The sequence below is a fragment of the Malurus melanocephalus genome, unplaced genomic scaffold, assembly GCF_030028575.1.
Source record: "Malurus melanocephalus ecotype Western Australia unplaced genomic scaffold, MMel_1.1 scaffold_159, whole genome shotgun sequence".
NCBI lineage: Eukaryota > Metazoa > Chordata > Aves > Passeriformes > Maluridae > Malurus > Malurus melanocephalus.
In genome coordinates, this window is record NW_026623391.1 from 1,490,661 (window position 1) to 1,514,686 (window position 24,026).

Here is a 24,026-nt window from a genome sequence, read left to right on the forward strand (position 1 = left end):
TTCCCCTCAGCCAGAGGCGGCTCTGAGCGGGCGCGCTGCGTGCTGGGCTCTCCTTGGGGCTCTCCCCGCGCTACCCCAGGTCCCGGTAGGCGCCGAGCAGGGCCGGGCGGTGTGKGGGAATGAGAAGGGGAAGCTCCGGGGGTGCGCGGTGGGGAATGGGGGGTGAGGGGGGGGTTTCCCGGCGTGCACCGTTCGGGGGGCGAGGTTCCCGGCGCGCAACGCGCGGGGGCGAGGCCGAGAGGAGGCGGCGGCGGTGATTCTGCCAAGGTGACTGGGGGAGCTTTGCTGGCTTGAAATTGTCACTTTATTTTTTTACTTAAACAACGGGAACAACGGAATTGAACCGGTTTGCCTGGGTTGTTCGGTTGCGTTTCCGTACTGAACARGCCGCGGAGCTGAGCTGATCGGTGTCACGATGCCCTCGGGTTCAGTGGCTGCTGGAATTTCACCCTCCCCYCATGCTGTTTTAAATAACCTTTGAATACCTTTCTACTTTAAAGTTCAGCTACAAAGTACATTTTTCTTTCTTCTCTATGCATTTGTCTTAATAATGTCTTAATAAAGGAAATATCCGCTAAATACTTGGCTGGCTTCACCTCTAGGCTGTTTTCTTCCTTATTTTTTATGCATTTATGTTGCAGTGACTAATTCTTTATTCCTGCTTTGGTGTTTTTTGATGGTTAAGGCAGTAGAGCCATCATGATCCTGCGACAGATCCTGCGGCTTTCCGCCCATTTCCGCTCCTCTGCGTCCGTTCACCTGCGCAGGAACATTGGGCTCTCTGCGATTGTCTTCAACAAGACAAAAGAGCTYGACCCGGTTCAGAAACTCTTCTTGGACAAGATCAGAGAGTACAACACGAAGAGCAAGTAAGTAAAGGAAACTGTTTTAAGGAGGGGGCAGATGGCAAAAGGTGAAAGTCTGTTGATTTTGACATAAAAACATCAGACATAAAGTGTTTGATTTTTGCCTACAATTTGATMATTTTGTAGGCTGGTTCCTAAATATTTAAGGTGTGTTTTCTTGCAACACTTAGTGATGGTGTCACTAGTGAAAAGGCTTGTTCTTGCATACCTAATAGAAAATATCCATTTTTTTCGCTTATAAAAGAAAGAACCTGATGTCAGTCTTCTTGGGCAGTGAAGGCACTCAGTTAAGGTTTCTTGCACACWACATGAATGTACTGGTATGTTAATTTTTACCCATCTATACTCTATAAATATAGGAGAAAAAAGCCAAACAAACCCTTTCCTTGTTTCTTTTTTTTTTTGGCTGGAGAAAACTATTCTCTAGTCTTGTTTCCWGRAGCTGAATGGAAATACTCTCYAAAAGCAATAGAGAATTAATGGAACTATCAGGACAGTTCATTTAACATCTTCATGTAATAAGCAGTTCTTTCAAATGGAATCCTAGATTCTTGTAATGTTTGAACGAATTACTGACCAGGAAGCTAAAAGTATAGTAATTCTGTGTAATTCATTCTTGAGAACTATGCCTGGAAAGGAAATAAGACAGTTCTTAGCTGTACTGGTGGAAGATGTGTGTATCCTTACCTACAAACCAGTCTGTGTAGGAAGACAGATTTGGTAGTTTTACCAATTCTAAGTGTGGATCCTGTGCTGATACGACTGAGTGCTGGTAATCTAAAGAGTTACTGTTATCTAATATTTGTATCCCATTTTGTGGTGGGGGGTTTTTGCTTCTTTAGCATTCAAAGCGTGTTTGCAAGAACAGTTAGCTTTGTTAACCAGGATGACTAATTCAAATACCAGAGGTGCAAATCACAATTTTGTTAGGAATTCTCACCTGGAACAAGCAAAACTAAAAGCCCTGAGAGTCTGCATACTTATCAGTGTAGTTTTTTTGCCTCATAAGACCACCTTTTGTCTGAAAAGGGTTGGATTTTCATCAGTGATRGCTGGATTTTCATCACTGATAGTAGAAGGCCTTTACCTTGAGGATCTTGTTTATGTGTGAGATAAGGAGACCCTAAGGTGTCATATCTTGAGTTTTGGAAATATTTTAAATTATTTCCTTTGGTTGATGAAAAGATTTAAAATTCATAAACAGGTTTGAAAATGTAGATTTTTTTCACACGAAATGTTAGAACTGAGTTGTTAATCACAAGTTTTAATGTTTTTTTAGGCAAGCTGGAGGGCCCGTTGATGCAGGACCTGACTTTCAGAAAGACATGAATGAATCCCTTGCAAGACTCCAACGAGCTTATGGTGAGGGAGATCTCACCAAGTTTCCGGAATTTAAATTTGAGGGTGAGTTCTCAATCTTACTGATTTTTCATTGCAAGTAGAGATGTGTTTACTCACAGTTTTTTTTTAATACCTATTTAGTTTATATTTGTGCCATTAATTTAATGTAAAATGCCCTCTGGGAATCTTACTTTTGTACAGTTCACATCTGATTCCATGTGACCCCTGTTTTGATCATTTGCCTTTTCTAGCAGAGATGTGATCTTCCTATATTGATGATTAACAAAACTTGCAGTTAGATCAGGCTATCTTAATTGTCCTTCACAGATGATAAAGAAAGAGCTCAAATAGAAATAGCCCAGGGCCTGTATTTTTCTCATTCTGCCAAAGAGATCAGTAGACTATAAAGTTATTAGTCTTATATCATTCAAATTGTGACTTTTTTGATTTTGTAAGCTCCTCTGGAAAGTCAGTGATTTCAGAAAGTGAACATAGGACTTAACTTTCTTACTACCTTTTTCTTCAGCTGTTTGGATATCACTTCGTTTAACTGCTCTAAGCTTGTTTTAGTGTGGAAAGGARAGRGCAGACAGCATGAGGCTTGGWGGGTATCTGGCAGCCAGCCAAGGCCAAACCACCATAATCAGTGACTTGTAATTCTGACCAGACTATCTGGAAATTCTAATTTAGACTAGGAACGCACATGAAAAGGTTTTGTGTTTTGGTTGTATTTCTGTTGGGTAAAGTTGGTGTCAGGTTGTTACTTGTGCTGATAAAACARAATACTTGTAAAGTAGGATCTGTGGTTTTTCTTTTTAATTTTTTCCATAATTTGAGGGATGTAGTCTTTTTATATTCAGTTTTATTTTATATGAAACTATGCATATTAAAATCATGCTTGTTTTTTTAAGGAAAAAGAATTTGTGTCCATAGGAATAGAACAAAGCATGCACACGTATATGACTATGTTCTTTTACCATGCTTGGCTATTGTTGATCTAATTTCMGTAGTGTTTCAAATCTGAGTAATTAAATGTTTAGGAACTACACTTTTTTTGTCTTAGTGAGATTACTATAARCTGAGCTCTGTTTCTCAGACTTTGTATTAAGGAGGACAGGCATTACTAGTTCAGATGCCCAGAGCCCTCAAGAACTCCTTGGTCAGTGTTTGCATGTGGAGAGTATCTTGCTGAGTTGAGCTGAAATGGTGTGATCCTCTCTGTTGATACACACTGATAAYACAGTAATCAAATGGAGAGAAGAGCCTGGTTACTTGTGCTTGTATCAGACCTGTGATGGAAATACTCGTCCAGTAACATTCTGSTTGACTTCTCCAGTTTCTCTGCTGTCTTCTCCCCTATCCCATGTGTTGCTAAAAGCTGTTTTGGCAGAATGTTACTGAGGCTTAGCCTTTATACATAACTCCCTCAAGGCAGAAAAGATCTGTCTCCAGCATAGTTACTGTTTATTGCTGCTCACATTTAATCAGTAAGTGGGACTGTAGACTGCAATGTACTGCTTTAGCTTGCCAATTTAATGGTTTGTTTTGTTTGAATTACAAATTAATTGTGGTGTTTGAAGATGGAATAAAAAGAGACTAATAGGAATTTTCTGTCTTTCCCATTCTTCCTGTAGAGCCCAAGTTTGAGGAGACTCCGAAGTGATCTCTGCAGCTTGTATACTGAACAACACTGTACAGCCATGGAGTTGCTGAATGTGGCACCAGTTATAATTTAATAAACGTAGCGCTTGTTTGATTTCAGTGGTGTGAAGAAGCTCTTAACTACATGGTCAGCATAGTTAGCAGGGATCAACTCTTGGGTGACAGAGGCAGCGGAGTAGTGCTGCTCAGTATTAACTGCAAAACTCCTGTRACCTATGTTGTGTAAATTGTCATGGTACACCATGAAGGAACTACTTGTTCTGTTGAGTTTGTCACATCCGAAAAGGTTCTGCAAAAAACTCCAYGAACCTTAAGTCTGTAGCAAAGCCCTACAGTAGTGATGGAGCTGCACAGCCAAAAGCWTAAGTACAAATGCCCTAATTCTACACTGAACATCAATGAACACGAAGGTGATGAAGTGTTGATCTTCCAGAAGAAACTGAAATCTGCTAATGAGGTTGTAATGTGTGAATTTCTGTGACTGAATTATTGACATGAACACCTCAGCTTCTGAGAAGCTATTTATTTATAATAATTATCTGAGAAACTACATAAACAAGCACTTCAACAGTAGGGTCTAGATACTACAATTTGAAGTGTACTGACACAATTTTTCTTCAGAATGAAATTATATATGCAGCCTATAGAGAGACTTCCACATTAGATACTGAAACACTGCTTGAGTTTTTATTACAGGAAGATTAATTCTGTGAGCRTAGTGAGTTTACTTCTGCACAGCTACACACTTAGAGATGGCTTTGGCAAATTAATACAATTTCAAAGTCCTGGTAAATCAGAATTTCAGGAGAACTTAAGCCCTTGACAGTGGTTGAGACACAAGTAGCRAGGTTATCTATGAAAGTTATTCGAATAGATTGCTCTAAGCTGCAAGAGTGAAATCTTGCATTGCACGTACAGATGAACAAAGTGAGAAGCCACACATAGAACTAAATTGAATATACAAATTAATTTATCTTTTAAGTTTTTTTAGGGGGTTGTTTTGTTTTTTTGAAATGCCATCACAGCTAGGTTGACTAAACATTGGCAGTTTTTATTTTCAGTATGTAATACATGGAAACAATATTTACAGAGCAGAAGTCAAAAGATCCCTTGGTGTTGTGGTTTAACCCAGCTGGCAACTAAGSACCCCACAGTCACTGGTCCACTCCTTCTCCCCTCCCCCTGCTATGAMGGGAACTGGAAACAAAACTCATGGGTTGAGATAAAGCAGTTAAATAATTAAACCAAAGTAATAATAAGGGAAAGAGAGATAAAACCTCAGAAGCACAAGTGATACACAGTACAAGTGCTTATCATCACTTGCTGACCGATGCCCAACCCATCCCCCAGCAGTGACTGGCCCCTCCCAGCCAATTTCCCCAGTTTATAAACTGGGCATGATGTTCCATCTCCCTCTGGCCAGTTCACATCAGGGTCCAGGCCCTGTTCCCTCATGACTTGAGCACTTCACTGGCAGAGCATCAGGTACTGTAAAGTCTTTGACTCAGTGTAAGTACTGCTGAGCAACAACTGAAACACCAGTGTGTTATTGGCATTATTCTCATACTATTTGAAAAAACAGTTCTCTACCAGCTACTAGAAGAAAATTAACTCCCAGCTGAAACCAGAATAGTATTAGCTGCTTACTCCATACCATATGCGTCATGCCCGGTCCCACACCTTGCAATCCACCACCATCTTTCCCATCTTTTTGTAGGTGCACGTATATACATAAACAAGATATCATTTTCTTAGTCTATAGATAATCCCTATTGTCTATTGAGTTAATTTAGTCTGTGACTTTTGGCTCCATCTGTCATAAACAGTCTTTCAGGGTAGGAAAGAGGGTTGGATTGTCGCRYGTTGGACTGTTGCATGTTGAARCCAGTTCTGATTCCATCACTGAATTGTTGCATGTTGGATTGTTGCAGGTTGAAGCCAGTTCTGATTCCACCACTGCTGTGCTTGTCTGGTTTCATYRAAGTTCATTTTTAATACGGCAACTGAAGAGGAATTGGGTTCAGATCCCCAAAGCTGGAGGGGTGGAGATAAGCACCATGGGGTGCCCAGTGCAGTGGTGGGTGCACAGCTGACACTGAAGTGTTAATACACAATGTTATACAGCAATTAACATCACACAGTTCACTGGCTATTCTCACCCCAAATCAAATCCACTCAATGTACAAACCATCACCCATCCTCCCGCCTTACCAAGTGTGTTCAGGTCCTAGAGCAGTTTTCCTGTAAMAAGCCCCATTTGGGATTATTTTCCCTTGCAATTCATGTACCCGTGTCTTTAAGGGTCAAGGTAGGTCTTCCATCCCAATTCTTCATGCCATCACTGTGGTCTCTCAGCTAAACTCACAGCATATCCTGTGGTGTGTACTTTTTAAATCCTCCCTCTAGAGCCAACGCTTACTGTCATTAGCTGAGACATGGGTCTGTACAGTGGGGAATAGAACATACCCTCTTTGAACTGCTGGAACTCTTGGGACAGTTTATCTGATAGTTTCTCCACAGATTAGATGAGAGGGGAAGAGAGATTGTCTTCATATTCTCAGAGATGGCAAGCCACTGTATCCACAGATGGTGGTGTGGTGTCTTTCCAGATKAATGTTGCCAGTGGGTTGGTGTGTGCTCTCAGTACACTCTGTATAAATTTTGACCACATGGGTCACTGCAGAAGAATTTGTCCAGATCTGTGGGAACCTTGTATTACTAGGTCAAAATAAATAATCTCTAGCACAACTACTTCAGGCAGGTATTGGATATCTTTCAATTTGTGTGGTGATATGTAATATCTTTCTTGTAAGGATACCTTTCCTTCATGCTTGACAGGAATCACKTCCAGAGGCTTAGGACTTGTGTTCCTTTCCAATAACTTTTTTAATGCCTGCTTTCCTAGAAAGTGATCCCTACCCTGTAATTCCAATCTACTAGCCACATTATCCCAGCACTGGGGAAGCTCACCAGCACAACAGCTGAAATATTTACATCACGCAGCTCACGCAGGAATTAGGATTGAGTTGTATCCTCTTGCTGGCCTGCCACTGAAGTTTGTGTRGGCACAGTACGTGTTGCCAGGGTTTTGGTAGCCAAAGATCATTGCTTAACCCTAAAGAAGGCCTGAACCGTATGCAACAATATACTGGTTGTTAGCAAAAGGATCAGGACCAGGCCACTTTCAAGGGTAGTCACAGGATATACAACGTCTTTAAAATTCTCAAATGCTCCTGTAATCGTCCTGGAGGGGAAGGAAGCTGTTTTTCCCATGGGTTGGCTCTCTGAGGTAAAAGGSAGTAGATGTAACTGTGGATAGCTCCCACCAGATGGCTCTCGAAGGACAGAGGGGACGAACACCAGGCAGGCTCACAACCATTCTGTCATACCACAAGCCAGTACAACACAGAACAGCAGTGATAACCTTAACCCAGGCCTAGAGTAAATGAATCAATATGGTGACCAGCAACTATTAAACCAGTACAATGAACACTTAAATTTGTTTTARCATGCTCTGGTCAGATCTGGTTTTATCTCAACCTTTTGAGTCCCATATTAGGTGACAAAAAGGACTGTGAGGGTTTAACTAGAGCCAGCAGCTCAACCATATGCAGCTGCTTGCTCACTTTCCCATCCCAGCCCTGGTGGGAGAACTGGGAAAAAAGTAAAACTGGTGGGTTGAGAGAACAACAGCTTACTAATTCAAACAAAGTAAAATAGGATATTAATACTACTAATGACAATAATAATATTAATTGTAACAAACAGGAGAGACAATAAAGCCCAAGAAAGACAAGTGATGCACAAGTTTCTCCCACCTGCTGATCAATGCCCAGCCCGTTCACCAGCAGGCATCGGCTCCTCCTGGCCCACTTTCCCCGTTCATATACTGGGCATGRCATTCTGGTGTGGGGRTGGTCACCAAGCACCGACCCTGTKTGAGTTCAAGCATTTGGACAACATTCTCAGGCACATGGTGTGATTCTTGGGGTGTCCTCTGCCAGGCCAGGAGCTGGACTCGATGATTGTAACGGGTACCTTCTAACTCAGCTTACTCTGTGATTCTATGAATATCTTTTGGAGAGCTCAGATCAGCTGTCCCAGCTGGGTTCTGTCCCTGCTTCTTGAGCACCTCCTCACTGGCAGACCGTGGAAATCTGAGGACTCCTTGACTTGGAGTAAGCACTACTCAGCAACAACTATGATGTCACTGTGTTATCAACTTTATTCTCAAATTAAATCCCAAACACAGCTACTATGAAGAAAATTATCCCAGCTGAAACCAGGACACTTTGATACTTTTGTATAACAAGTAGTCATTTGAGGTCCCTCACAGAGGCTGAAATCTTYTAAATAACAAAGGACTTCGTATGCTTGAAATCCTAAATGAAGAATCATATAAAKAGGTTATATAAATAATAGTTCAAAGATTTTAAGCAGGTTAATATTTAGTGTACATTTCAGAAGAAACTAAGGCATCAAGATTGACAAGAAAGGTRTGTAAGGCCCTGTTAGTTAATGTTTATTCTTTTCTGAGACAGGAGTGTAAAATGCACTGTGTAAAATACACAGAAGTAATTACCTATTCATAAATACAGGTATCAAACAGCTCTGTTCAGCATTTGATATTTAAGTGCATTAACAGTGATAAGCAGATATAATAGCTCTTCGAAGTTTTATCCTTTTCACTCAGAGCAAAGAGATAGTTGGTCAGTAAGTTTCTTATATACATACTAAGTCAAGGAATAAGCTTACATAATTTAGTACGTTTTGTTTTGATTAAGGAAGTGAGTACTGTTCAGGGATATTTTAAGGTTTCATTAGTATTACTAATGCTGCTTAAACTGCTAATGTCCTTWAACTGTAGATAGTGATAAGTCGTCACTCTTAGATAAAGTTTTAGTTAGAACTCCATTCYTCTTGCACCAATCTGAATAGCTGGAGCAATGTACATGCATTTAAAGCTCTGGAGCCCACTCACRGAAGTGGGGGTAGAAGTAGTAAATTCAGCTTCCATATTTAGTCAAGTCTTTTGATCCACATTATTCTTAGAAGAGTTAGGGCCCAGTCTTTCTCTCACTGCTGTCTTGGTATGTGTCTCAGTTAGTTTATCAATATGTACAAGAAGATGCAAAGTATGGAGCAAGGTGATGTAGTTGTGTAGCACTTGAGACTGTGCAAGAGGAAGCTATAAATGCAGACAGAGATGAGTATCTCCAGGTACTGGGGACAGGTATGGCATGGCAGGTGTGAGGAGTTTATGTATGTGTGCAAAGACATTATAGATCTAAGGAATTTCAAAGGTATCTAAAGCTTTTTAAAAGCACAAATGAACACAAAAGACTTGCCTTTTCACTCGTAGATTGATAGTTAGTCTTCTTTCTGTTAACAGCAGGAATGGAATACAAGTTAAAYAGTGACTTTTCTGGTGTTGGTTTTACCCCTTTGGGAACCTTATATCTGAATACATTTTTCCAGATTTCCAGCAATCCTCAAGATATTTTTTCCCCCTCTTAGAAAAAAGTTACAATAACAAATCCATTGAATGCTTTCAGGTATCAGTCATTACCTCTTAAACCACTGCCAATCACCTGCTCTASCTTGTGATTCAAGTTTTCCAGTTACACTTTTTGTCTAGCTCATGGCCAGAACTAAAACTGCTTGAGAAATTCTGACTTGCTACTAAGAAATTTGAGTGAAATAAATCCATATCAAAGGGGAAGACCAGGGACTGTCARAAGTTTCCACCAGTCATACTTTCACAAAATACTTCCTGAAATAACCTGTAGACATGGATATGAGAGCAGTTAATTTTGGTTCTGGTTGTCTTTTGTCTAGTTTGAAGACAAGACACATGAATGCCAATAGCTGAGTTAGGGGTGTAAGTGATTTATGTACTACTGGCATCAAGATACTTACTGGGAAGAGCTTTCCTCTGAAAAAGAAAGAAAAAAAGAATTACACACGAAGAGTTTCTTAGCTGATTTAAAGTTCTCTGAAATAGTTATTCCTACAATCTTCAGCTCTTAAATTTCTAGAAGGAGTTTCTGCACCAAGTTTCGTAGTGAGTTTAAGCAGAAGATTAGGTTGCTTTCAAGGGTAAACTAAGGTTTAAGTGAACTCTAACCAGCAGCTCTAGCCTCTGGTACTTTCAGGCATCTGAATTTTTCATACCCCAGTGTTTGGCACCTATTCTTGCTGTGCTCAACCCTACAGGTACCAATGTAAAGSCTATGGAGAGGGTTGCTGGTTGTAAAGCTTTTTGCAGCAATCCTTAAAAGTAAACTTTTTCCATGACCCAGAGGAATGAGATGGTTAATTTAGTTTCCCTTTCATTAGAACTCCGCTGGTCAGGCCTTGTAGACTAAAACTGGCTCATTTTTATGTTGCCTTTCTTAGGCATTCCCTATCAAAACTAGGACAGAGATGTTCCAGGAACCAGGGTCTGTCTTGTAACTTTCTCTAGAATGTTGTTYGGTAGCCTTGAGCAACTGCAAAAGCATCTCCATGCCATTCATACAGTACGTTTTGCAATAAAAGTTGGCAGAATAAAAATGTCTGCACAAAATGTTCTGTTTTAATGCTCTCCAGCTTTAGTATCACGGAGTTAAGAGCATTCGTGGAGAGGAGGACGTCATCAGAATCATAAAATTATAGAATGGTTTGGGTTGAAAGGGACCTTAAAGGTCMTCTAGTTCCAACCCACCTTCCACCAGACCATGTTGCTCAGGACTCCCTCCAACCTGTCCTTGAACACTTCCAGGGATGGGGCATCCACAGCTTCTCTGAGCAAGAGAAACCCTGATGGAAACTCTGCTAAATAGAGATAATTTTTGACTCAACGAAGGAGTGATTTTATTCTACTTACTTGCAAAGTAGCCCTTTTTATGGGCATAAAATACTCCAAGGCCACACAGTGCCATCACCAGAGCCACAGATACTACAGCCACAATGATACCACTTATGTTAAGGTCATCTGTAATTATAAAACAGAAGTCCAGTGTTCTAAACGGCAAAAATTTCCATTGGCTGGATTTTTTCCTTAATTACCACAGGCATATTTGGTATCTATAGGTGGTCTTTGGCCCAAGATGTATAAGTTAATTAGTGACATTTAGACGTAATTAAGCAGTAAAAAACTAGTGTGACTAGTGTGTCACAAGTACTTTAAGTAAAGTGTTTGGTACACATCAACAGCTTAGTTTGGGTCAAAAGTAAAGAAAAAATAAGAAGGATCAGGRGATACATACTCCTCATCATATCTACCCCAGATAAGTATTACCCAAGTCATATGTCTCTATGGGAAAATATTTTGAAATCTTTGTAAGTCTTAAAGCAAGTTTTTTTCATAGAGCTAATTTGCTTAATACAACTGGAACAGCTGATGGCAGTTGGGTTCTACTTCTAAAGAACTCTTCAAGTGAGTTATTTGGAATTTGATGATTTTTAATTTTTTAAATAGCAAGGCTTTTAAAAAACAACACAATAAAGCTGRGTTGCCTGAAGTTAAACTGTACACCAGACTACTGAAACATCTGGCCATTTTGATTTTGAAGGTGATGGGTAGGGTTCACCATGACAAGGACCATGCCCATTTCATGATATAATCACTAAGAGCTTCAGACAGTATCCATTTTATGAAAACCAAAAACATCAACAAGCAGAAACAATTTTCATAGTCTTTTGTTATGTTTCCAATTACTTATTTGGATTTGGATTTTAAGCATATGCTAATACATGGTTGAGATTTGTACCTCAAAACCTATCAACTTTGTACAATTTAGGCTGACAGCGATTTAGGACTTAGGTGCATATTTTCACRGAATGATTCTATCCCAGTAGCTTGAGGAACACTTGCTCATAATCCACCAGGAATGCATTAAAAGCCATGACATGGTGATTTTCAGTTAAGTTCTAAGAAAGSACCATATAGAACTTTGCAGTTTCATGTTCTTGCTTTATGCAACACTTCGACAGGATCTTCTCTGAAGCAGTTATTAGGATTTCTTACCATTTGSTTTCCTATCATATCTGCAAGAAGTAGTTATACATTTTTACAAAAATATTCATCCATTTTGGGTTATTATAGACTATTACATTAAGATCTCTCATGAATGAGTCCCAAAAGGGAGGCTTTATTTAAAGAAAACACCCCAGTTGACTGGCACACTCTCCTGTAAGTCTTCCACAAAAGCATTCAGAAATATTAATGTTCTCATATAGCTGTCCTTTTCTTTGAAGTTCGCTGCTTAGCAATCTACAAGCTAATTACTGTGATAAAGAACTTATATTAACATTTCTCCTCCCCCAAAATGTCATAACCAAATAAAAAGATTTAATTCAATCTGGTCTTAGCTTCTCAGTTGCACCATGCAATTACTTAAATTCTACTGCAAGACTGTTTTCCACCCTTGTTTTCTTTGACACATACCAACTTGCATTCGTTTCACTGAGCATTTCTGAGATAATCCAATTCCATTGGAGGCTTCACAGAAATACTCTCCAGTGTCATTCTTTGTAACTGTATTAAACAGCTGTTAAGAAAGAGTCCAAAACCATTATAAGAAGAGAAAAAAAAAATCCTGTAGGATAGAAATTTTGACATGTCAATCCATGGTTTTATTTGTTTTAAACAAATAAAACGCCAAAAAACTCTGAAGGACAGTAAGAAATTCTGGTCCATTTCAACCTTGTAACAGCTCCCTARTCACATTTCCTGGTCCTTGAACTTCTACATGTTGCCTAAAAAGTTCCTTTAGATGGATATTTATTGGAGTGTATCTACAAGGAAATTCTTTCTCAGTAAATCAGAACTTTTCAATAATATCCACTTTTCAATATATGCTCTAAWCCTAGAATACCTGAAATCAGAACAGTTTGTTTATTTTATCAAAACAACCCCGTTAACTGATCCTTCAAAAAAACTTGTCATATACAACTTATATATATATATACTTGTCTGCCAAAACTTTTCAGAAGTAGAGTTGCTGGGTGGTTCTCAACCCTCCAAAATGCACTTTATGTCTTCTTCCAACAGAGAAATGCTAAACCACACTATTTATCAAATACTACAACTGTAAAAACTAAAATGAGGAAGCAAGGCTTGAGCAGGACATCTCCCTCCGCCACAGAAAAGCCTATCTGTTGCTTGTTAGCTGGAGCAATTAATTCAGGGCATCTCGTTCTCACACGAGCCTCACATGAGCCTTGGTGAAGTAGAGCAATCAGGACAGTTTGTTTTGTAGTCAGTTACTTTGTTGCCATGGGATAGATGCTTTCAGCTGACAGTAAATACCTTCCTGTGTAGTCAGATGTGGAAAGAAAAGCTGGAATTTCTGACTGACAGACCCTTCACTTCGCAAACTATAAAAGCTACACCCCAAAGCTATTTTCCCAAAGCAGAAGTCTTCTGCACATTCCCTGGAAATATGTGGGGTCTCATCCCCKAAGCCAGGATGCTGCTTTGTGGTTACTCTCTCAAGAGTTGAGTGGAAGACTCCATGTACACTAAGAGTAATTCAGTGGTAAGTGACATTGACTCCTAATCTATTCTCTCTGCTAGCTCTAATATAGATACCTTAATGCCATGCAATGTTTTATGTAATCCACTAGTAGTTCTTTTACTTTATGCTCTGTAGTACCTAACTCTCTTTAAGGCCTCTTGTCTRTTACCTTCTGTCTATTCAATAAGTAATTTTATAATAAGACCTAATCGTCCATTCTTAAGAACTTGCAAGCCAGAGCAATTTAGGTGCAAGTCACCCTAAGCAGAGCTGCTGCCAAAAATCTAAACCTAAGGTAAGGCTTTTCTAAAGCTCTCACTTGATCCATAAGAAAGAGGTGAACATTGCCCTCATGACAGTTCCAGTGTTTCTACTTTTTTATAATTAAATTTGCTAGCCGTTTCTTTTTAATGTATGCCATACTTTGATATTTTCAGAAGTGATTARTCAGTTTGAATAGYCCAGCTAATTTTGACAGTATGCYGAAGRATCTTCTGAACATCTGAATGCTTAGTCATACTTCAGTTTCCATGTTTGATTTTGCACAAAAATAGGCTGTTCTTAGAACAACTCTTAGTACAACTGAAAAATCTCAGCATTCTAAGTAGCATCAAGTTTTTTTTTAAGAATCAGCTAATGGGGGAAGAATGATAGARAGACAGCCAGTTCTGAAGGGATAAAAACCCAACACACAACCCATAAAACAAACTACAACTGAAACAAAGAACCCACTAAGCTTATTTACAGTCCCAACTGGTTTCACAGGTCCTGGTTGGGAACTTGTAAATGGCACTGGATTGCAGAGATTCTGTACTGCCCCGAGTTCTGCGCTCCCCTTGAAGTGTGTGAAGCTACTATTCCAGATTTTAAARTTTTGTCAAATACAGCTCTGTTGCCATACTGAGCATTCATTCTCACCTGGCACTAGTTTACCAGCTGACAAGGTAAAATTTCTCATGTATTTCTAGATTCTCAGTTTTCATTACTGCAGCCTCACACCTTACCCAATTTGTGTATATCACKCAGTGTCTATTGCTTGTCACTGGTCTGAGGCAGAAACTACCTTCTACATTTCTCAGCACATATTTGAGCATAACATTAACCTCCAACAAAGACCTTGTGAATTTTTGGATTAAGACTCCTGTGCATCATTGTAATGAACAGTAAAATTTGGTCTCTGTGATAGCTGTCTATCACAGAACTGGTTATCACACTTACCAGAATGCCAGACTTTTTATTCATGGTGTAAGTTATGTTTGCTGCTCTAGCACTGCCTGTTCCTGTCTTCTCCAGCAAGGCAACACCATTCTTGTACCAYTGGTACTCAGATGGAGGGGAGCCCTCAGTCTCCTTACAGCTCAGTTGCACGACCGTTCCCGTCATYGCGGAGTTGGGGACCTCACACACTGGAGTAGCTGGAGCAACTGGACAGAGAAATTGCACTTGTTATACACGTACTGGTACTGTCCACATGACAACAGGCTGATGGTATGGTAAGGACGTGAGCACTTGTGCACATTTGATAAATACTGTGTCAATTAAATGAGGTGCAGGAGAAGGGCTAGAAGGCAGAATCTTGCTACKGAGAGCACAGTAAAATGAGCTGCTAAAAATGAAAGAGGTGCTTACTGCCAGCCTCCCCCACCATATGCTGTATCATTCTGTCTCCAATCTGTGCACCCTCATCCAACCCCAGAATGTTGTTTCACTTTGTTTGTTGTATGGAACATCTTGTTCATAGAGATGGGAATCTCAAGYCCAGCAATTGCCCTCTTCCCTGCCCAAGCATTTAAAAAAAAATGAAGAAGAGGAAAAAGATTTTTTTGTATTAAAAAGAGTCAACTTTTGAGATGTGATTGTCAGAAAGAATTACCAAGACTGGTATTACCAAGACTGGAATTACCAAGACTGGTGTGTAAACCCCAGTCTGAGGACCAAAACAAATTAGTTACATTTCAGTTTAAATTAAAAACAAACATTCCCCCACACAGATGCAGGAGAGCTGTTTGTTCCTCCTATGAGGATGAACATCTCTTTTTTGATTTTTAATATCAAAAAGAAACTTACTTTCTAAATTGTTGGTACTTAACATTTATATAGAATAAAAATAATGGTGAAGAGCCATCCATGGAACATTAAAAGAACAACTGCCACCTGAACAAGTATTTATAGTTTTTTTCTGGGTTGATTTTAAGATAAAAAGCAGAAATAAAAAAAAAAACCCAAACAAGTAAAATAATAACTAATTCACATTAACTTTCAAAATGGTTTGTAAGCAACATACACACACCCCCCTTTCTCCTTCAGCCTTGAAGAGTTCAACTTTAAATTAAGAAGCCACATTGAAAAGAGGATAGCTGTTGAGAAAGTAGAAGAAAGAAGGAATAAGTGAGGTTACCTCATTGTTGGCACTAATCAGAAGTTCATGCATTTATCATCCTTCATGAAGAACTTAAAGATTTTACAYATAATTTTAAAAGATCAATTATTTTTATTTTTAAGAGGACAAATATAGAATCTACAAAAGCAAGTCCCTGTTTTGCCCCTGTACAGGAAAAAAAGGAAAGCTGTCAGCCTCTACCACTCRTCCAGTGACAGAAATACCAGAAACTACTTGAGAATAATGTGCTCAGTATTCACTTTTGCACCCGTTCCCTAACTGGGAAGGAAAACAAAGACCCACAAAGAACAATTGCCCCCTAGCAGGTACCACCAGCTCTCTTGCAAATAAAGTCCACAGATTGCCAGCTCTCTGTCTGTTGTTGCATAAAAACTCCCTCCTTTTAAAACCAGGAGGAAACTTTAGCATATTGGAGCGAACTGGTTATGAATATTTGATAAGTGTTGACAGATGCTGACTTTCCAGTGCCAAACACCATGATCATCTTATCCGGATTCTCAGTCACTGAGTGATTTCAGTTTTGAGAACCGAAACTCACTTTTATATAACAAAACCCTAGTTATTGTCTCTTTCTAATGCAAGCATGACTTTTGCCAAGCTGTTTTGTGATGTCRTAGAATGTTCATGTGCCAGTGTGTTTATAAACCCAGCCCAAAGAAGACCCAAAAATCCAGCAACCACACACTGCATGGACAACCCTAGCTTCAATACCCCAGCACCCCATCATCCAGTTTCTTTACAGAAGCTTAAGTAATACAGTTTGTACCCAATACTGTGAGAGTWATAGCAGCCTCTCCCAGGCGTTGCCCCTCTTCACTCTTGGCACTGATTTCACAGCGGTAGGTTCCAGAATCCCTTCTAGTCACATTCCTWATTCGGATTCCTGTATTCAGCATCTCTGCTCGGCCTTGAAGATCACCTATAGGGAGAACAGACAGCAAGGTTTCTGCTCTTTGCTTATAAAACCACAGGATCACAGAATGATCCTGTATTGGATCATACAGAATGGCCTGTATTGGAAGGCACCTTGAAGATCATCTCATTCCATGCCCCCTGCCATGGGCAGTGACACTTKCCACTAGACCAGGTTGTTCCAAGCCCTGTCCAACCTGGCCTGGAATACTTTCAGGGATGTGGCAGCTTCTCTGGGCAATCTCACCAGTGCCTCACCACCCTCAAAAAGAAAAATTTCCTGTGTGTATTTCCTCTGTATATCTAACCTAAATTTCACCTTTCAGTTTGAAAGCAAATGTGTATAGCTCATTGGCTTATTCTGAAATCACACACAACTTAATGATATATTGATATTTTACATCATACTGTACATGAAACTATTGCTCACTTGTTCAGTGTTAGTTATCTATCAGCAAAAAGCAATATATAATCCCCTCCACAAGACAGTATGAATCTTCCTGTTAGTCCAAAAAAACACTCTCAATTAAAAAAAAAAAAAACCCATCTCCATTTATTTTTCAGTTGGAAGATGGAATGCATTTTCTGCAGGTATTTCAAGAAAATATGCATAGCAGTAGTGAGGTGACTGAAAGACCCCACTTTCCACTACAGATATGGCAATTACTAACTTAATTACATCAAGGAAAAAGTTGTAAGACATAGCAGTGTATTTGGCTTTTGAACATAGTAAGGAAAGCTTGATGGATTTAGGAAACATATTGCCATCAGATTTACAATTAATTTGGTTTTTTTTTTAATTCTACAGGTTATTATGAAACTCAAGTTACTTGCATACAGAGAACCATGAGTTCCAGGGTTTTTTTGAATTAAATATATGCAGAAAAAAAACAAGTTCATCAACCAGGTCAGCACATCTGCAAATTCTACAAACTAACAAAATTGMTGTGCTTTTATTTTATTTCTCAACCTTTATTTATTGTGTACAAGGTAACAGAGACCTGCRTGGTCTCCAACACACAAAGCTGAGGTAAGTCCTTTTCAGAACAAAGTGAAATTCTGTTTCTGAAAAGAATACAAATAATTTAAAATATACAGCTGAGTTTATATTTTATGTATACAAAAAATGCTGAATTATTCATATCTAAACCTCCTCCTTTGCAAGAGGCTTCAGAAATCACTTTTTAGGATACGAGTACAGAGTCTGCAATAGTTTAGGGAAGTTTACATCTGCAAGTAATTTCATTGTTGAAAAACACCAAGGAATCTGCAGTGCCATTTTTTTTAGTCTTGAATTTTATTACATTTAACTTCACTAAAACGGTAACTAATAACTGACAATTTTATAAAGAAATGCTTTTTCTCCCCCCAGGAAAGAATTCCTCGCAAAAGGACAACTCTTCAATATGAACAGTCAAGACTCTTCTCATTCAGTCATTTTCCTGGTGTTGTTCCCCAAGAGTCAATATCTATGCTAGAGAATGACCTGTTAAACCAWCCGTCTGTTTGTAGTACTGTACCTGTAAATTTACCATTGAAGTAGACAAATGAGACTCCTTGAGACTGGATTTTCTTCCACTCTATTCTTAAACTCACTCCTTTTGAAAATTTGTGTTTGCAACTAAGAATAGCCTCTAGAAGGGAGAAAAAAAAAAGACAAGAGGGAAAATGAGAAACTTTAGTGTTGTGTTGGTATACAATCAGGCTCCATTAAATTAATGTTCCCCCTTCAAAAAAAACGGTAGTTTTCCTATACTTCAGTGGCCTTTGGATCAAACTTCAGATGCTAGGGACTAGATATCCCCATGCTGCATGGAGTTTATTACCTTCTCCATCCAACATAGGAATATCCAGTTCATCGACTGCATTCTCTATTACTACCCTCATTTTAGTTTAAACATTTTTGAGCAGATCACCACTAAAAAGGGGACTCTGACCCTGTTATTAACAATATTTTGTGAATTGCCATTCTGAATTCAGTATCAATAGTTTTACTGTTTAAATGTATAACTTAATGCAGATGGAAAACATTCCAGTAAAATGGTTAAAGAAACAAATGCAATATAGACATTGCTACCCATAAGCTATTAATCTTCTAATACAGGACACAGTATCAAAGAGCAAAAGTCTTTTTTAGTTTTGGCAAGGCCTGTCTAGCTTWCATTACACAAACACACACTGCTCAAATATAACCAACCATCATCCTCCTTTCCAGTCGCAGCAAATGAGGCTGGAAGGCAATTAAGAACTACTGACAAATCTACTTGCTTGCCCTTCAGAGTCTGATCTCCTGAGTCCGTTCTGAAAAGAATCAAAAAGCCAGACTAGTAGCCTTGGTGATATCTCACACAGGAAAAAAATGTCCAGACTTGAAAGAAAAATTGAGGCAGGAGGGCATTCCTTGCCAGAAACATGTTATACATGCACTAGCCGCTCCGAAAAACATACTGTGCACTCAGGAAGTCTGAGGTTCCTGACTTCAGGTTGAGTGAATGGGCGGAGACTTCCTGAACCTTAAGATTTGCTAATTTCCTTTCCATTTTGTTTTTGTATCCTTCTAACAAAGAAAAAGCATCATTCAAGCTCAGCTTGCTTTTGCTACTGACCTTGWGACAGTTGGCTGGTCTTATGAGCTGGTCTCTATTAGCTGACACAGAGACAGCTCAGCTGAAGTGTTCTCAGCTGAACAAGTCACCTCTGTCTCAAATGAGCTGCCCCTTTCTTGCATGCCACATGTTTTTGTTTCATAAAAAAAAAAATAGCATTGATGCCCATCCACTAATCTTATTCAGAGAAAAGGAATGCATGGAAGCAAGGGAGTGTGCACAGAACAGAGACAATATAATAAAATTCTCCTTAACTATAGCTCCCCTCTCCTGCTTTTTTSCATAGTAATGGAGTCAGGGAGAGGTATTTCCAGAGCAGGTGTACTTGACTTGCATTAAGGTGGGCCCCACAGGATACTGTGCATCAGCACTGGTACTACAAAAGCCCTCTGGAATATTGGAGAGATCTGCACAATGTTTAATTTGGATTTACATCTGGTCTGAAGGCTATCATTGGTGATAGAATTATGGAATATCTCAAGTTGAAAGGAACCCTAAGGATCAGTTAGCCCAACACCCTGCTCCTTGCAGAGCTACCTAAAACTAAACCATGACTGAGAGTGTCACCTAGATGCTCCTTTGAGCTCTGTCAGGCTTGGTGCCATGACCACTTCCCTAGGGACCCTGTTCCAGTGTCTAGCCATCCTCCTCTACAGTAACAGGATTTAGAGGAGAAAAGGAAAATGCATTCCAGACTAATTGCACTCAGTGGAATAACTATGTCAATCAGCCCTACCATCCCTTAGTGCTGCAACACATGAAGAACTTGACTTGGCATCTAGGCTGTGCTAAATTGATTCAATTTAATGTACAAATAATAAAAGAACAAAATGCAAACCATATATCATATAAAAAGACAGCACCTTATCAAGCTTTAATATTACCTGAAGAGTTTCTCTCTGCTTTTCCCTGCCTTGAACTGTAAATTTATTCTGTCAAGAGACAAATACTTAACAGAAGTCTAGATGACAGCTTTAGAGACCTCTAAAATATTTGTTTATTACCTTGAACAGCTGAATAAGGTTTAAAGCTCAGAGAACAGTTTTTTCAATTCCAAATTCCCACATCTTTCTACTCCAGTCAAATTCAAAAAACAAACCAATGCACATAACCCACAAACCTCACAGTGCACTCCACCCCTTTCTCATCTACCCAGTAAACAAGTTTTCCTCTTTGTCAGTTCTCCACTCTGTTATTGGAAGTTGCCAGAGTAACTGCCATTTTATATATGACACATACATATATAACTAACTAAATAGCTATTATAGCTACTGGCAAGTAAAAATAGCCATTAAATTATTGTTACTTATAATTAGCTAAATTATAGCTTTGTCTCTAGTCCCTCACTTTTTGTCCTGTAAGATATTTAATGCTTCTCTTTTCCATCAGCTCCCATAATTCTGTGTGGAAGGAAATCAGGCAGAAGTTACTAGACTGACAAACAAGTCACAGAATCACAGAACGGGTGAGGTTGRAAAGGATCTCTGGGGAGCACCTAGTTCAACCCCACACTGTGCAAGAGAAAATGGGGACAAGACAAAGATAACACAGAATCAGTGGAGAGAGTAAGCACAAGACCCCTCAGGAAGACAACCTCAACAGCTGCACAGCTTCTGTATACACAGATTACATCTATTGTGTATATATGAAAAATTATCACAACAATACCCGTACTGTACCCTTAAACTCCTCTGCTTTTACATTTTTGTTATCTGTTTCAATGGAGATTCCAGACACTTCAGGATCTGCAAGGGGACAGTAAAAAAAAGACAATTCAGCAATCAACATTAGTGAATTCATAAGTGCTTTAGCAGCTACAAGCAACGTTTTTGAGACCTCTTCACACTGTACAAATTAGACACTGCCAACTAGAAAGAGTACAAACTAAGAGCTAGACCAGGGATGGCCTTGAACAATTAATCTTTTTTCTCCAGGCTCTGGCACCTGCAAAAAATAAGTAATATTTCTTTTTTTTTACAATAGCATAATCATATTTACATGTAAGAARTTCCGTATAAACAGTAAATGTTTTATAATAGGGTAATGGTTTCATCTGGTTTTAACTGGGGAGGCTTCTATTAATCCATAAGTGTATTTTCCATGATTACAAGGCATACACGTTTATTGAAGTATACTACTTACAGTTTCTACAGAGTAAAAAATATGTGCAGCAATTGGCAATTACCTCAAGTTCTTATTGAAAGAGGAGAGAAAACATTAATCAAGATCTATCTAGTTTTAACTCAAAGAGAGAAAAAAAACCTACATACATTCTTGGATATCTCATCACTGCATTCCACTAAAGGGGAACTGCAGGTGACTCTTAAACAGATGATCTACGATGGAGTTAAGCTAAACAGGCAAATATCTGAGAACTGTTTATTGGTAGCAAAAAGGGCGTTGCCCGACTAAAGAAGAATAGAAAAGACAGAAAAGGAAAAAGGCGAAGGAAAAAGAACAGGGAGAGGAGAGATAGGGGGGAGACAGAGAGAAAAAAGTAGGCGTTACTACTAGAACTTGATCATGTGCTGTTGACATCCAACCAGCAGGTTGTGAGTGCACTTCCCATGGCAGGGGGAGCCGGCGCAGCTCTCGGAGCACAGGCACAGCTCTTGCCTTGACGGGCACCTCACAAGGTGAGCGGGTGCTCAGGCAGGAGGTGCAGAGTCCTGAACAGGGTCATGGCAGGGATCGCAGCAACAGGCTGGATTGGCGACAGAGGGTTGGAAGCAGGTGGCTTAGGTAGGAACAAGACAGGCAGGGACAAAGCAGGCAGGGCACTGGGCAAGAACACCGAGAAGCAGAAAAGGCGACAGCTGCAGCAGGCAAGGGAGACGAAGTGCTAAGGCAGGACACAGGAGGGGCTCAGCACGTGTCCAGCCAGCGAGAAGGACAAGCAAGCAAGCGAGGACAAACAAGGGCCAGTTGGCAAAAACAGAGGCAGAACAGCCAGCTACAATCATGGCAAAAAGACCCCAAGGTATCTGACACAGTTCCTTTGGGGTTCTCCCAAGGTCTACCTGATGACAGGAGACCATTGGCCCAGTCCAACGTTCCACTGCAGTCCATTGGCAGAGACCTTTTGCCATCTGATGGGAGAACTCTCTGGAGGACAGTGTCCTTTGTGGTCTCCTACTTACTGCTTATTCCATGTGAGATGGCTGCCAGGCAGTCTCTGCACGGCTTTCATCTCCTAGCTGCCTCTTGCAAGTAGCACTTGTGCAGCCTCTCCCCCACATACAACTGGCAATTTTAAACAAAGTTGAGACAGAACTCAAAATTACATTGGTTCCTCACACTCATGTATTAGGAATACAGAAATTCCAGAGAGAACAAGTGATATCACTATACCTACATCAACCCACACCCAACTACCTTTTATCCCACTGCATCTAACTACACACCCTCTCTTAAGGGCTGCTCTCCACCCAGGCAAGGACTCCACTCTGATCTCTCACAATTCAGAGCCCTACATGCAAGGCCCAGCAATTGGTCATAGGTGTTACAATTACTCAAGGGTAGCAAGTGCTTAACAACACTTGAACACAGTTCTTTACATAGGTCTACTTTTTTTTTTTTTTTCCAAAAGCAAGTTTCCTTGGTTTAGGACTAGTTTTGAAGAGCACGGATACTCCTAATGCGGTTCCTCTGTGTCAGCCAACTGAACAATTGCTATAGGGGGTAGGGACAAGATTTGAAAACCTCTTTCCATCAACATTTAGAAACTTGTATAAAAACAATCTTCTGATTGATAGAAACTAGGTAAAATCAAGATCAGACTTTCTCAAGCACACAGACCTCCTTCATTCATCCCTGAAGAACTGATTTCCCTTTCCCCTGCATAATGGATGAAGAGTTGCACAGACCCTACCAGAATCCCCGCCCCCGCCGTGCCCGCCCGGAGCCACCAGCGCCCCTGGCGGCTGTRACCGGAACTGCACSAGGGGAAGGTGAGGACAGCCCRGGAGGTGTCACCGGGTTTATGGCTCTGTTGGTGTTGCTGTGGTTGTTGTTTGTTTGCCTTGYCATACATACTAMTAAAGAACTTTWCCCATATCTTTGYCTGAAAGCCCCATAATTTCAAAGTWATAATAATTCAAAAGGAAGCGGGGTCATATTCTCCATTCCAAGGGAGGTTACTGCCTTCCTTGATGGACATCTGTCTTTCAAACCAAGACAGGCTTTCCGATTACTTCTGTTGAAGTGTGTGCTTCATTTCTGCCTTGAGTGAGCCCATTTGGGCTTTCAGCTATGGGTTCTCAGTGCTCAATGGTGTTTTCTTTGTTTGAAGGTACCATCATAGAATCTTAGAATGGTTTATGTTGGAAGAGTTCTTTAAAGACCATCTAGGGGCTTGAACTAGGCTTCAAGCCCCCTGCGATGAGCAGGAACATTTTCAACATGAGTAGGTTGCTCAGAGCCCCATCCAGCCTGACCTTAAATGTTTCCAGGGATGGGGCTTCCACTATCTCTTTGGGTAATGTGTGGCAGTGTTTCACCRTTCTCACTGTAAAAACTTTCTTCCTTATGTCTAGACTGAATCAACTTGCTTTTAGTTTAAGCCATTACCCCTTGTCCTAACAYACAACATGCCCTACTCAGAAGTTTGTCCCCATCTTTCTTGTAAGTCCCCTTTAAGTACTGCAGTAAGGTCTTCCCAGAGTCTATACTCTTTCACAGGGTGGGCAACCCCAACTCTCTCAGACTATTTTCATAGGGGAGGTGTCACATTGCC

General features: G+C 40.0%; 2 protein-coding genes across 4 annotated transcripts in view; one reads left to right on the forward strand and one right to left on the reverse strand.

The window, feature by feature from the left end:
• Position 1: 1 nt before the first annotated feature.
• On the forward strand, positions 2-3,968 carry ATP5PF (ATP synthase peripheral stalk subunit F6). Of its 2 annotated transcripts, none has more exons than XM_057371855.1 (4): positions 2-85; positions 686-869; positions 2,146-2,270; positions 3,842-3,968. In XM_057371855.1, the coding sequence occupies exons 2-4, from the start codon at positions 700-702 to the stop codon at positions 3,868-3,870; spliced, it is 324 nt and encodes a 107-aa protein (XP_057227838.1). In that variant the 5' UTR covers positions 2-85; positions 686-699; the 3' UTR covers positions 3,871-3,968. The 2 variants fall into 2 exon arrangements, with proteins under 2 accessions (XP_057227838.1, XP_057227836.1); XM_057371853.1 differs by lacking the exon at positions 2-85 and adding an exon at positions 192-267.
• A 422-nt stretch (positions 3,969-4,390) lies between these two features.
• Positions 4,391-24,026, reverse strand: part of JAM2 (junctional adhesion molecule 2) — a 42,537-nt gene continuing 22,901 nt past the window's right edge. Inside the window, 9 exon segments of one of the 2 annotated variants that reach the window (XM_057371852.1) lie at positions 4,391-8,251; positions 9,218-9,251; positions 9,789-9,804; positions 10,738-10,845; positions 12,301-12,403; positions 14,591-14,796; positions 16,540-16,692; positions 18,218-18,319; positions 20,971-21,036. In XM_057371852.1, coding sequence (XP_057227835.1) covers positions 8,186-8,251; positions 9,218-9,251; positions 9,789-9,804; positions 10,738-10,845; positions 12,301-12,403; positions 14,591-14,796; positions 16,540-16,692; positions 18,218-18,319; positions 20,971-21,036 — 854 coding nt within the window. In that variant the 3' untranslated portion in view covers positions 4,391-8,185. 2 annotated transcript variants of the gene reach the window in all.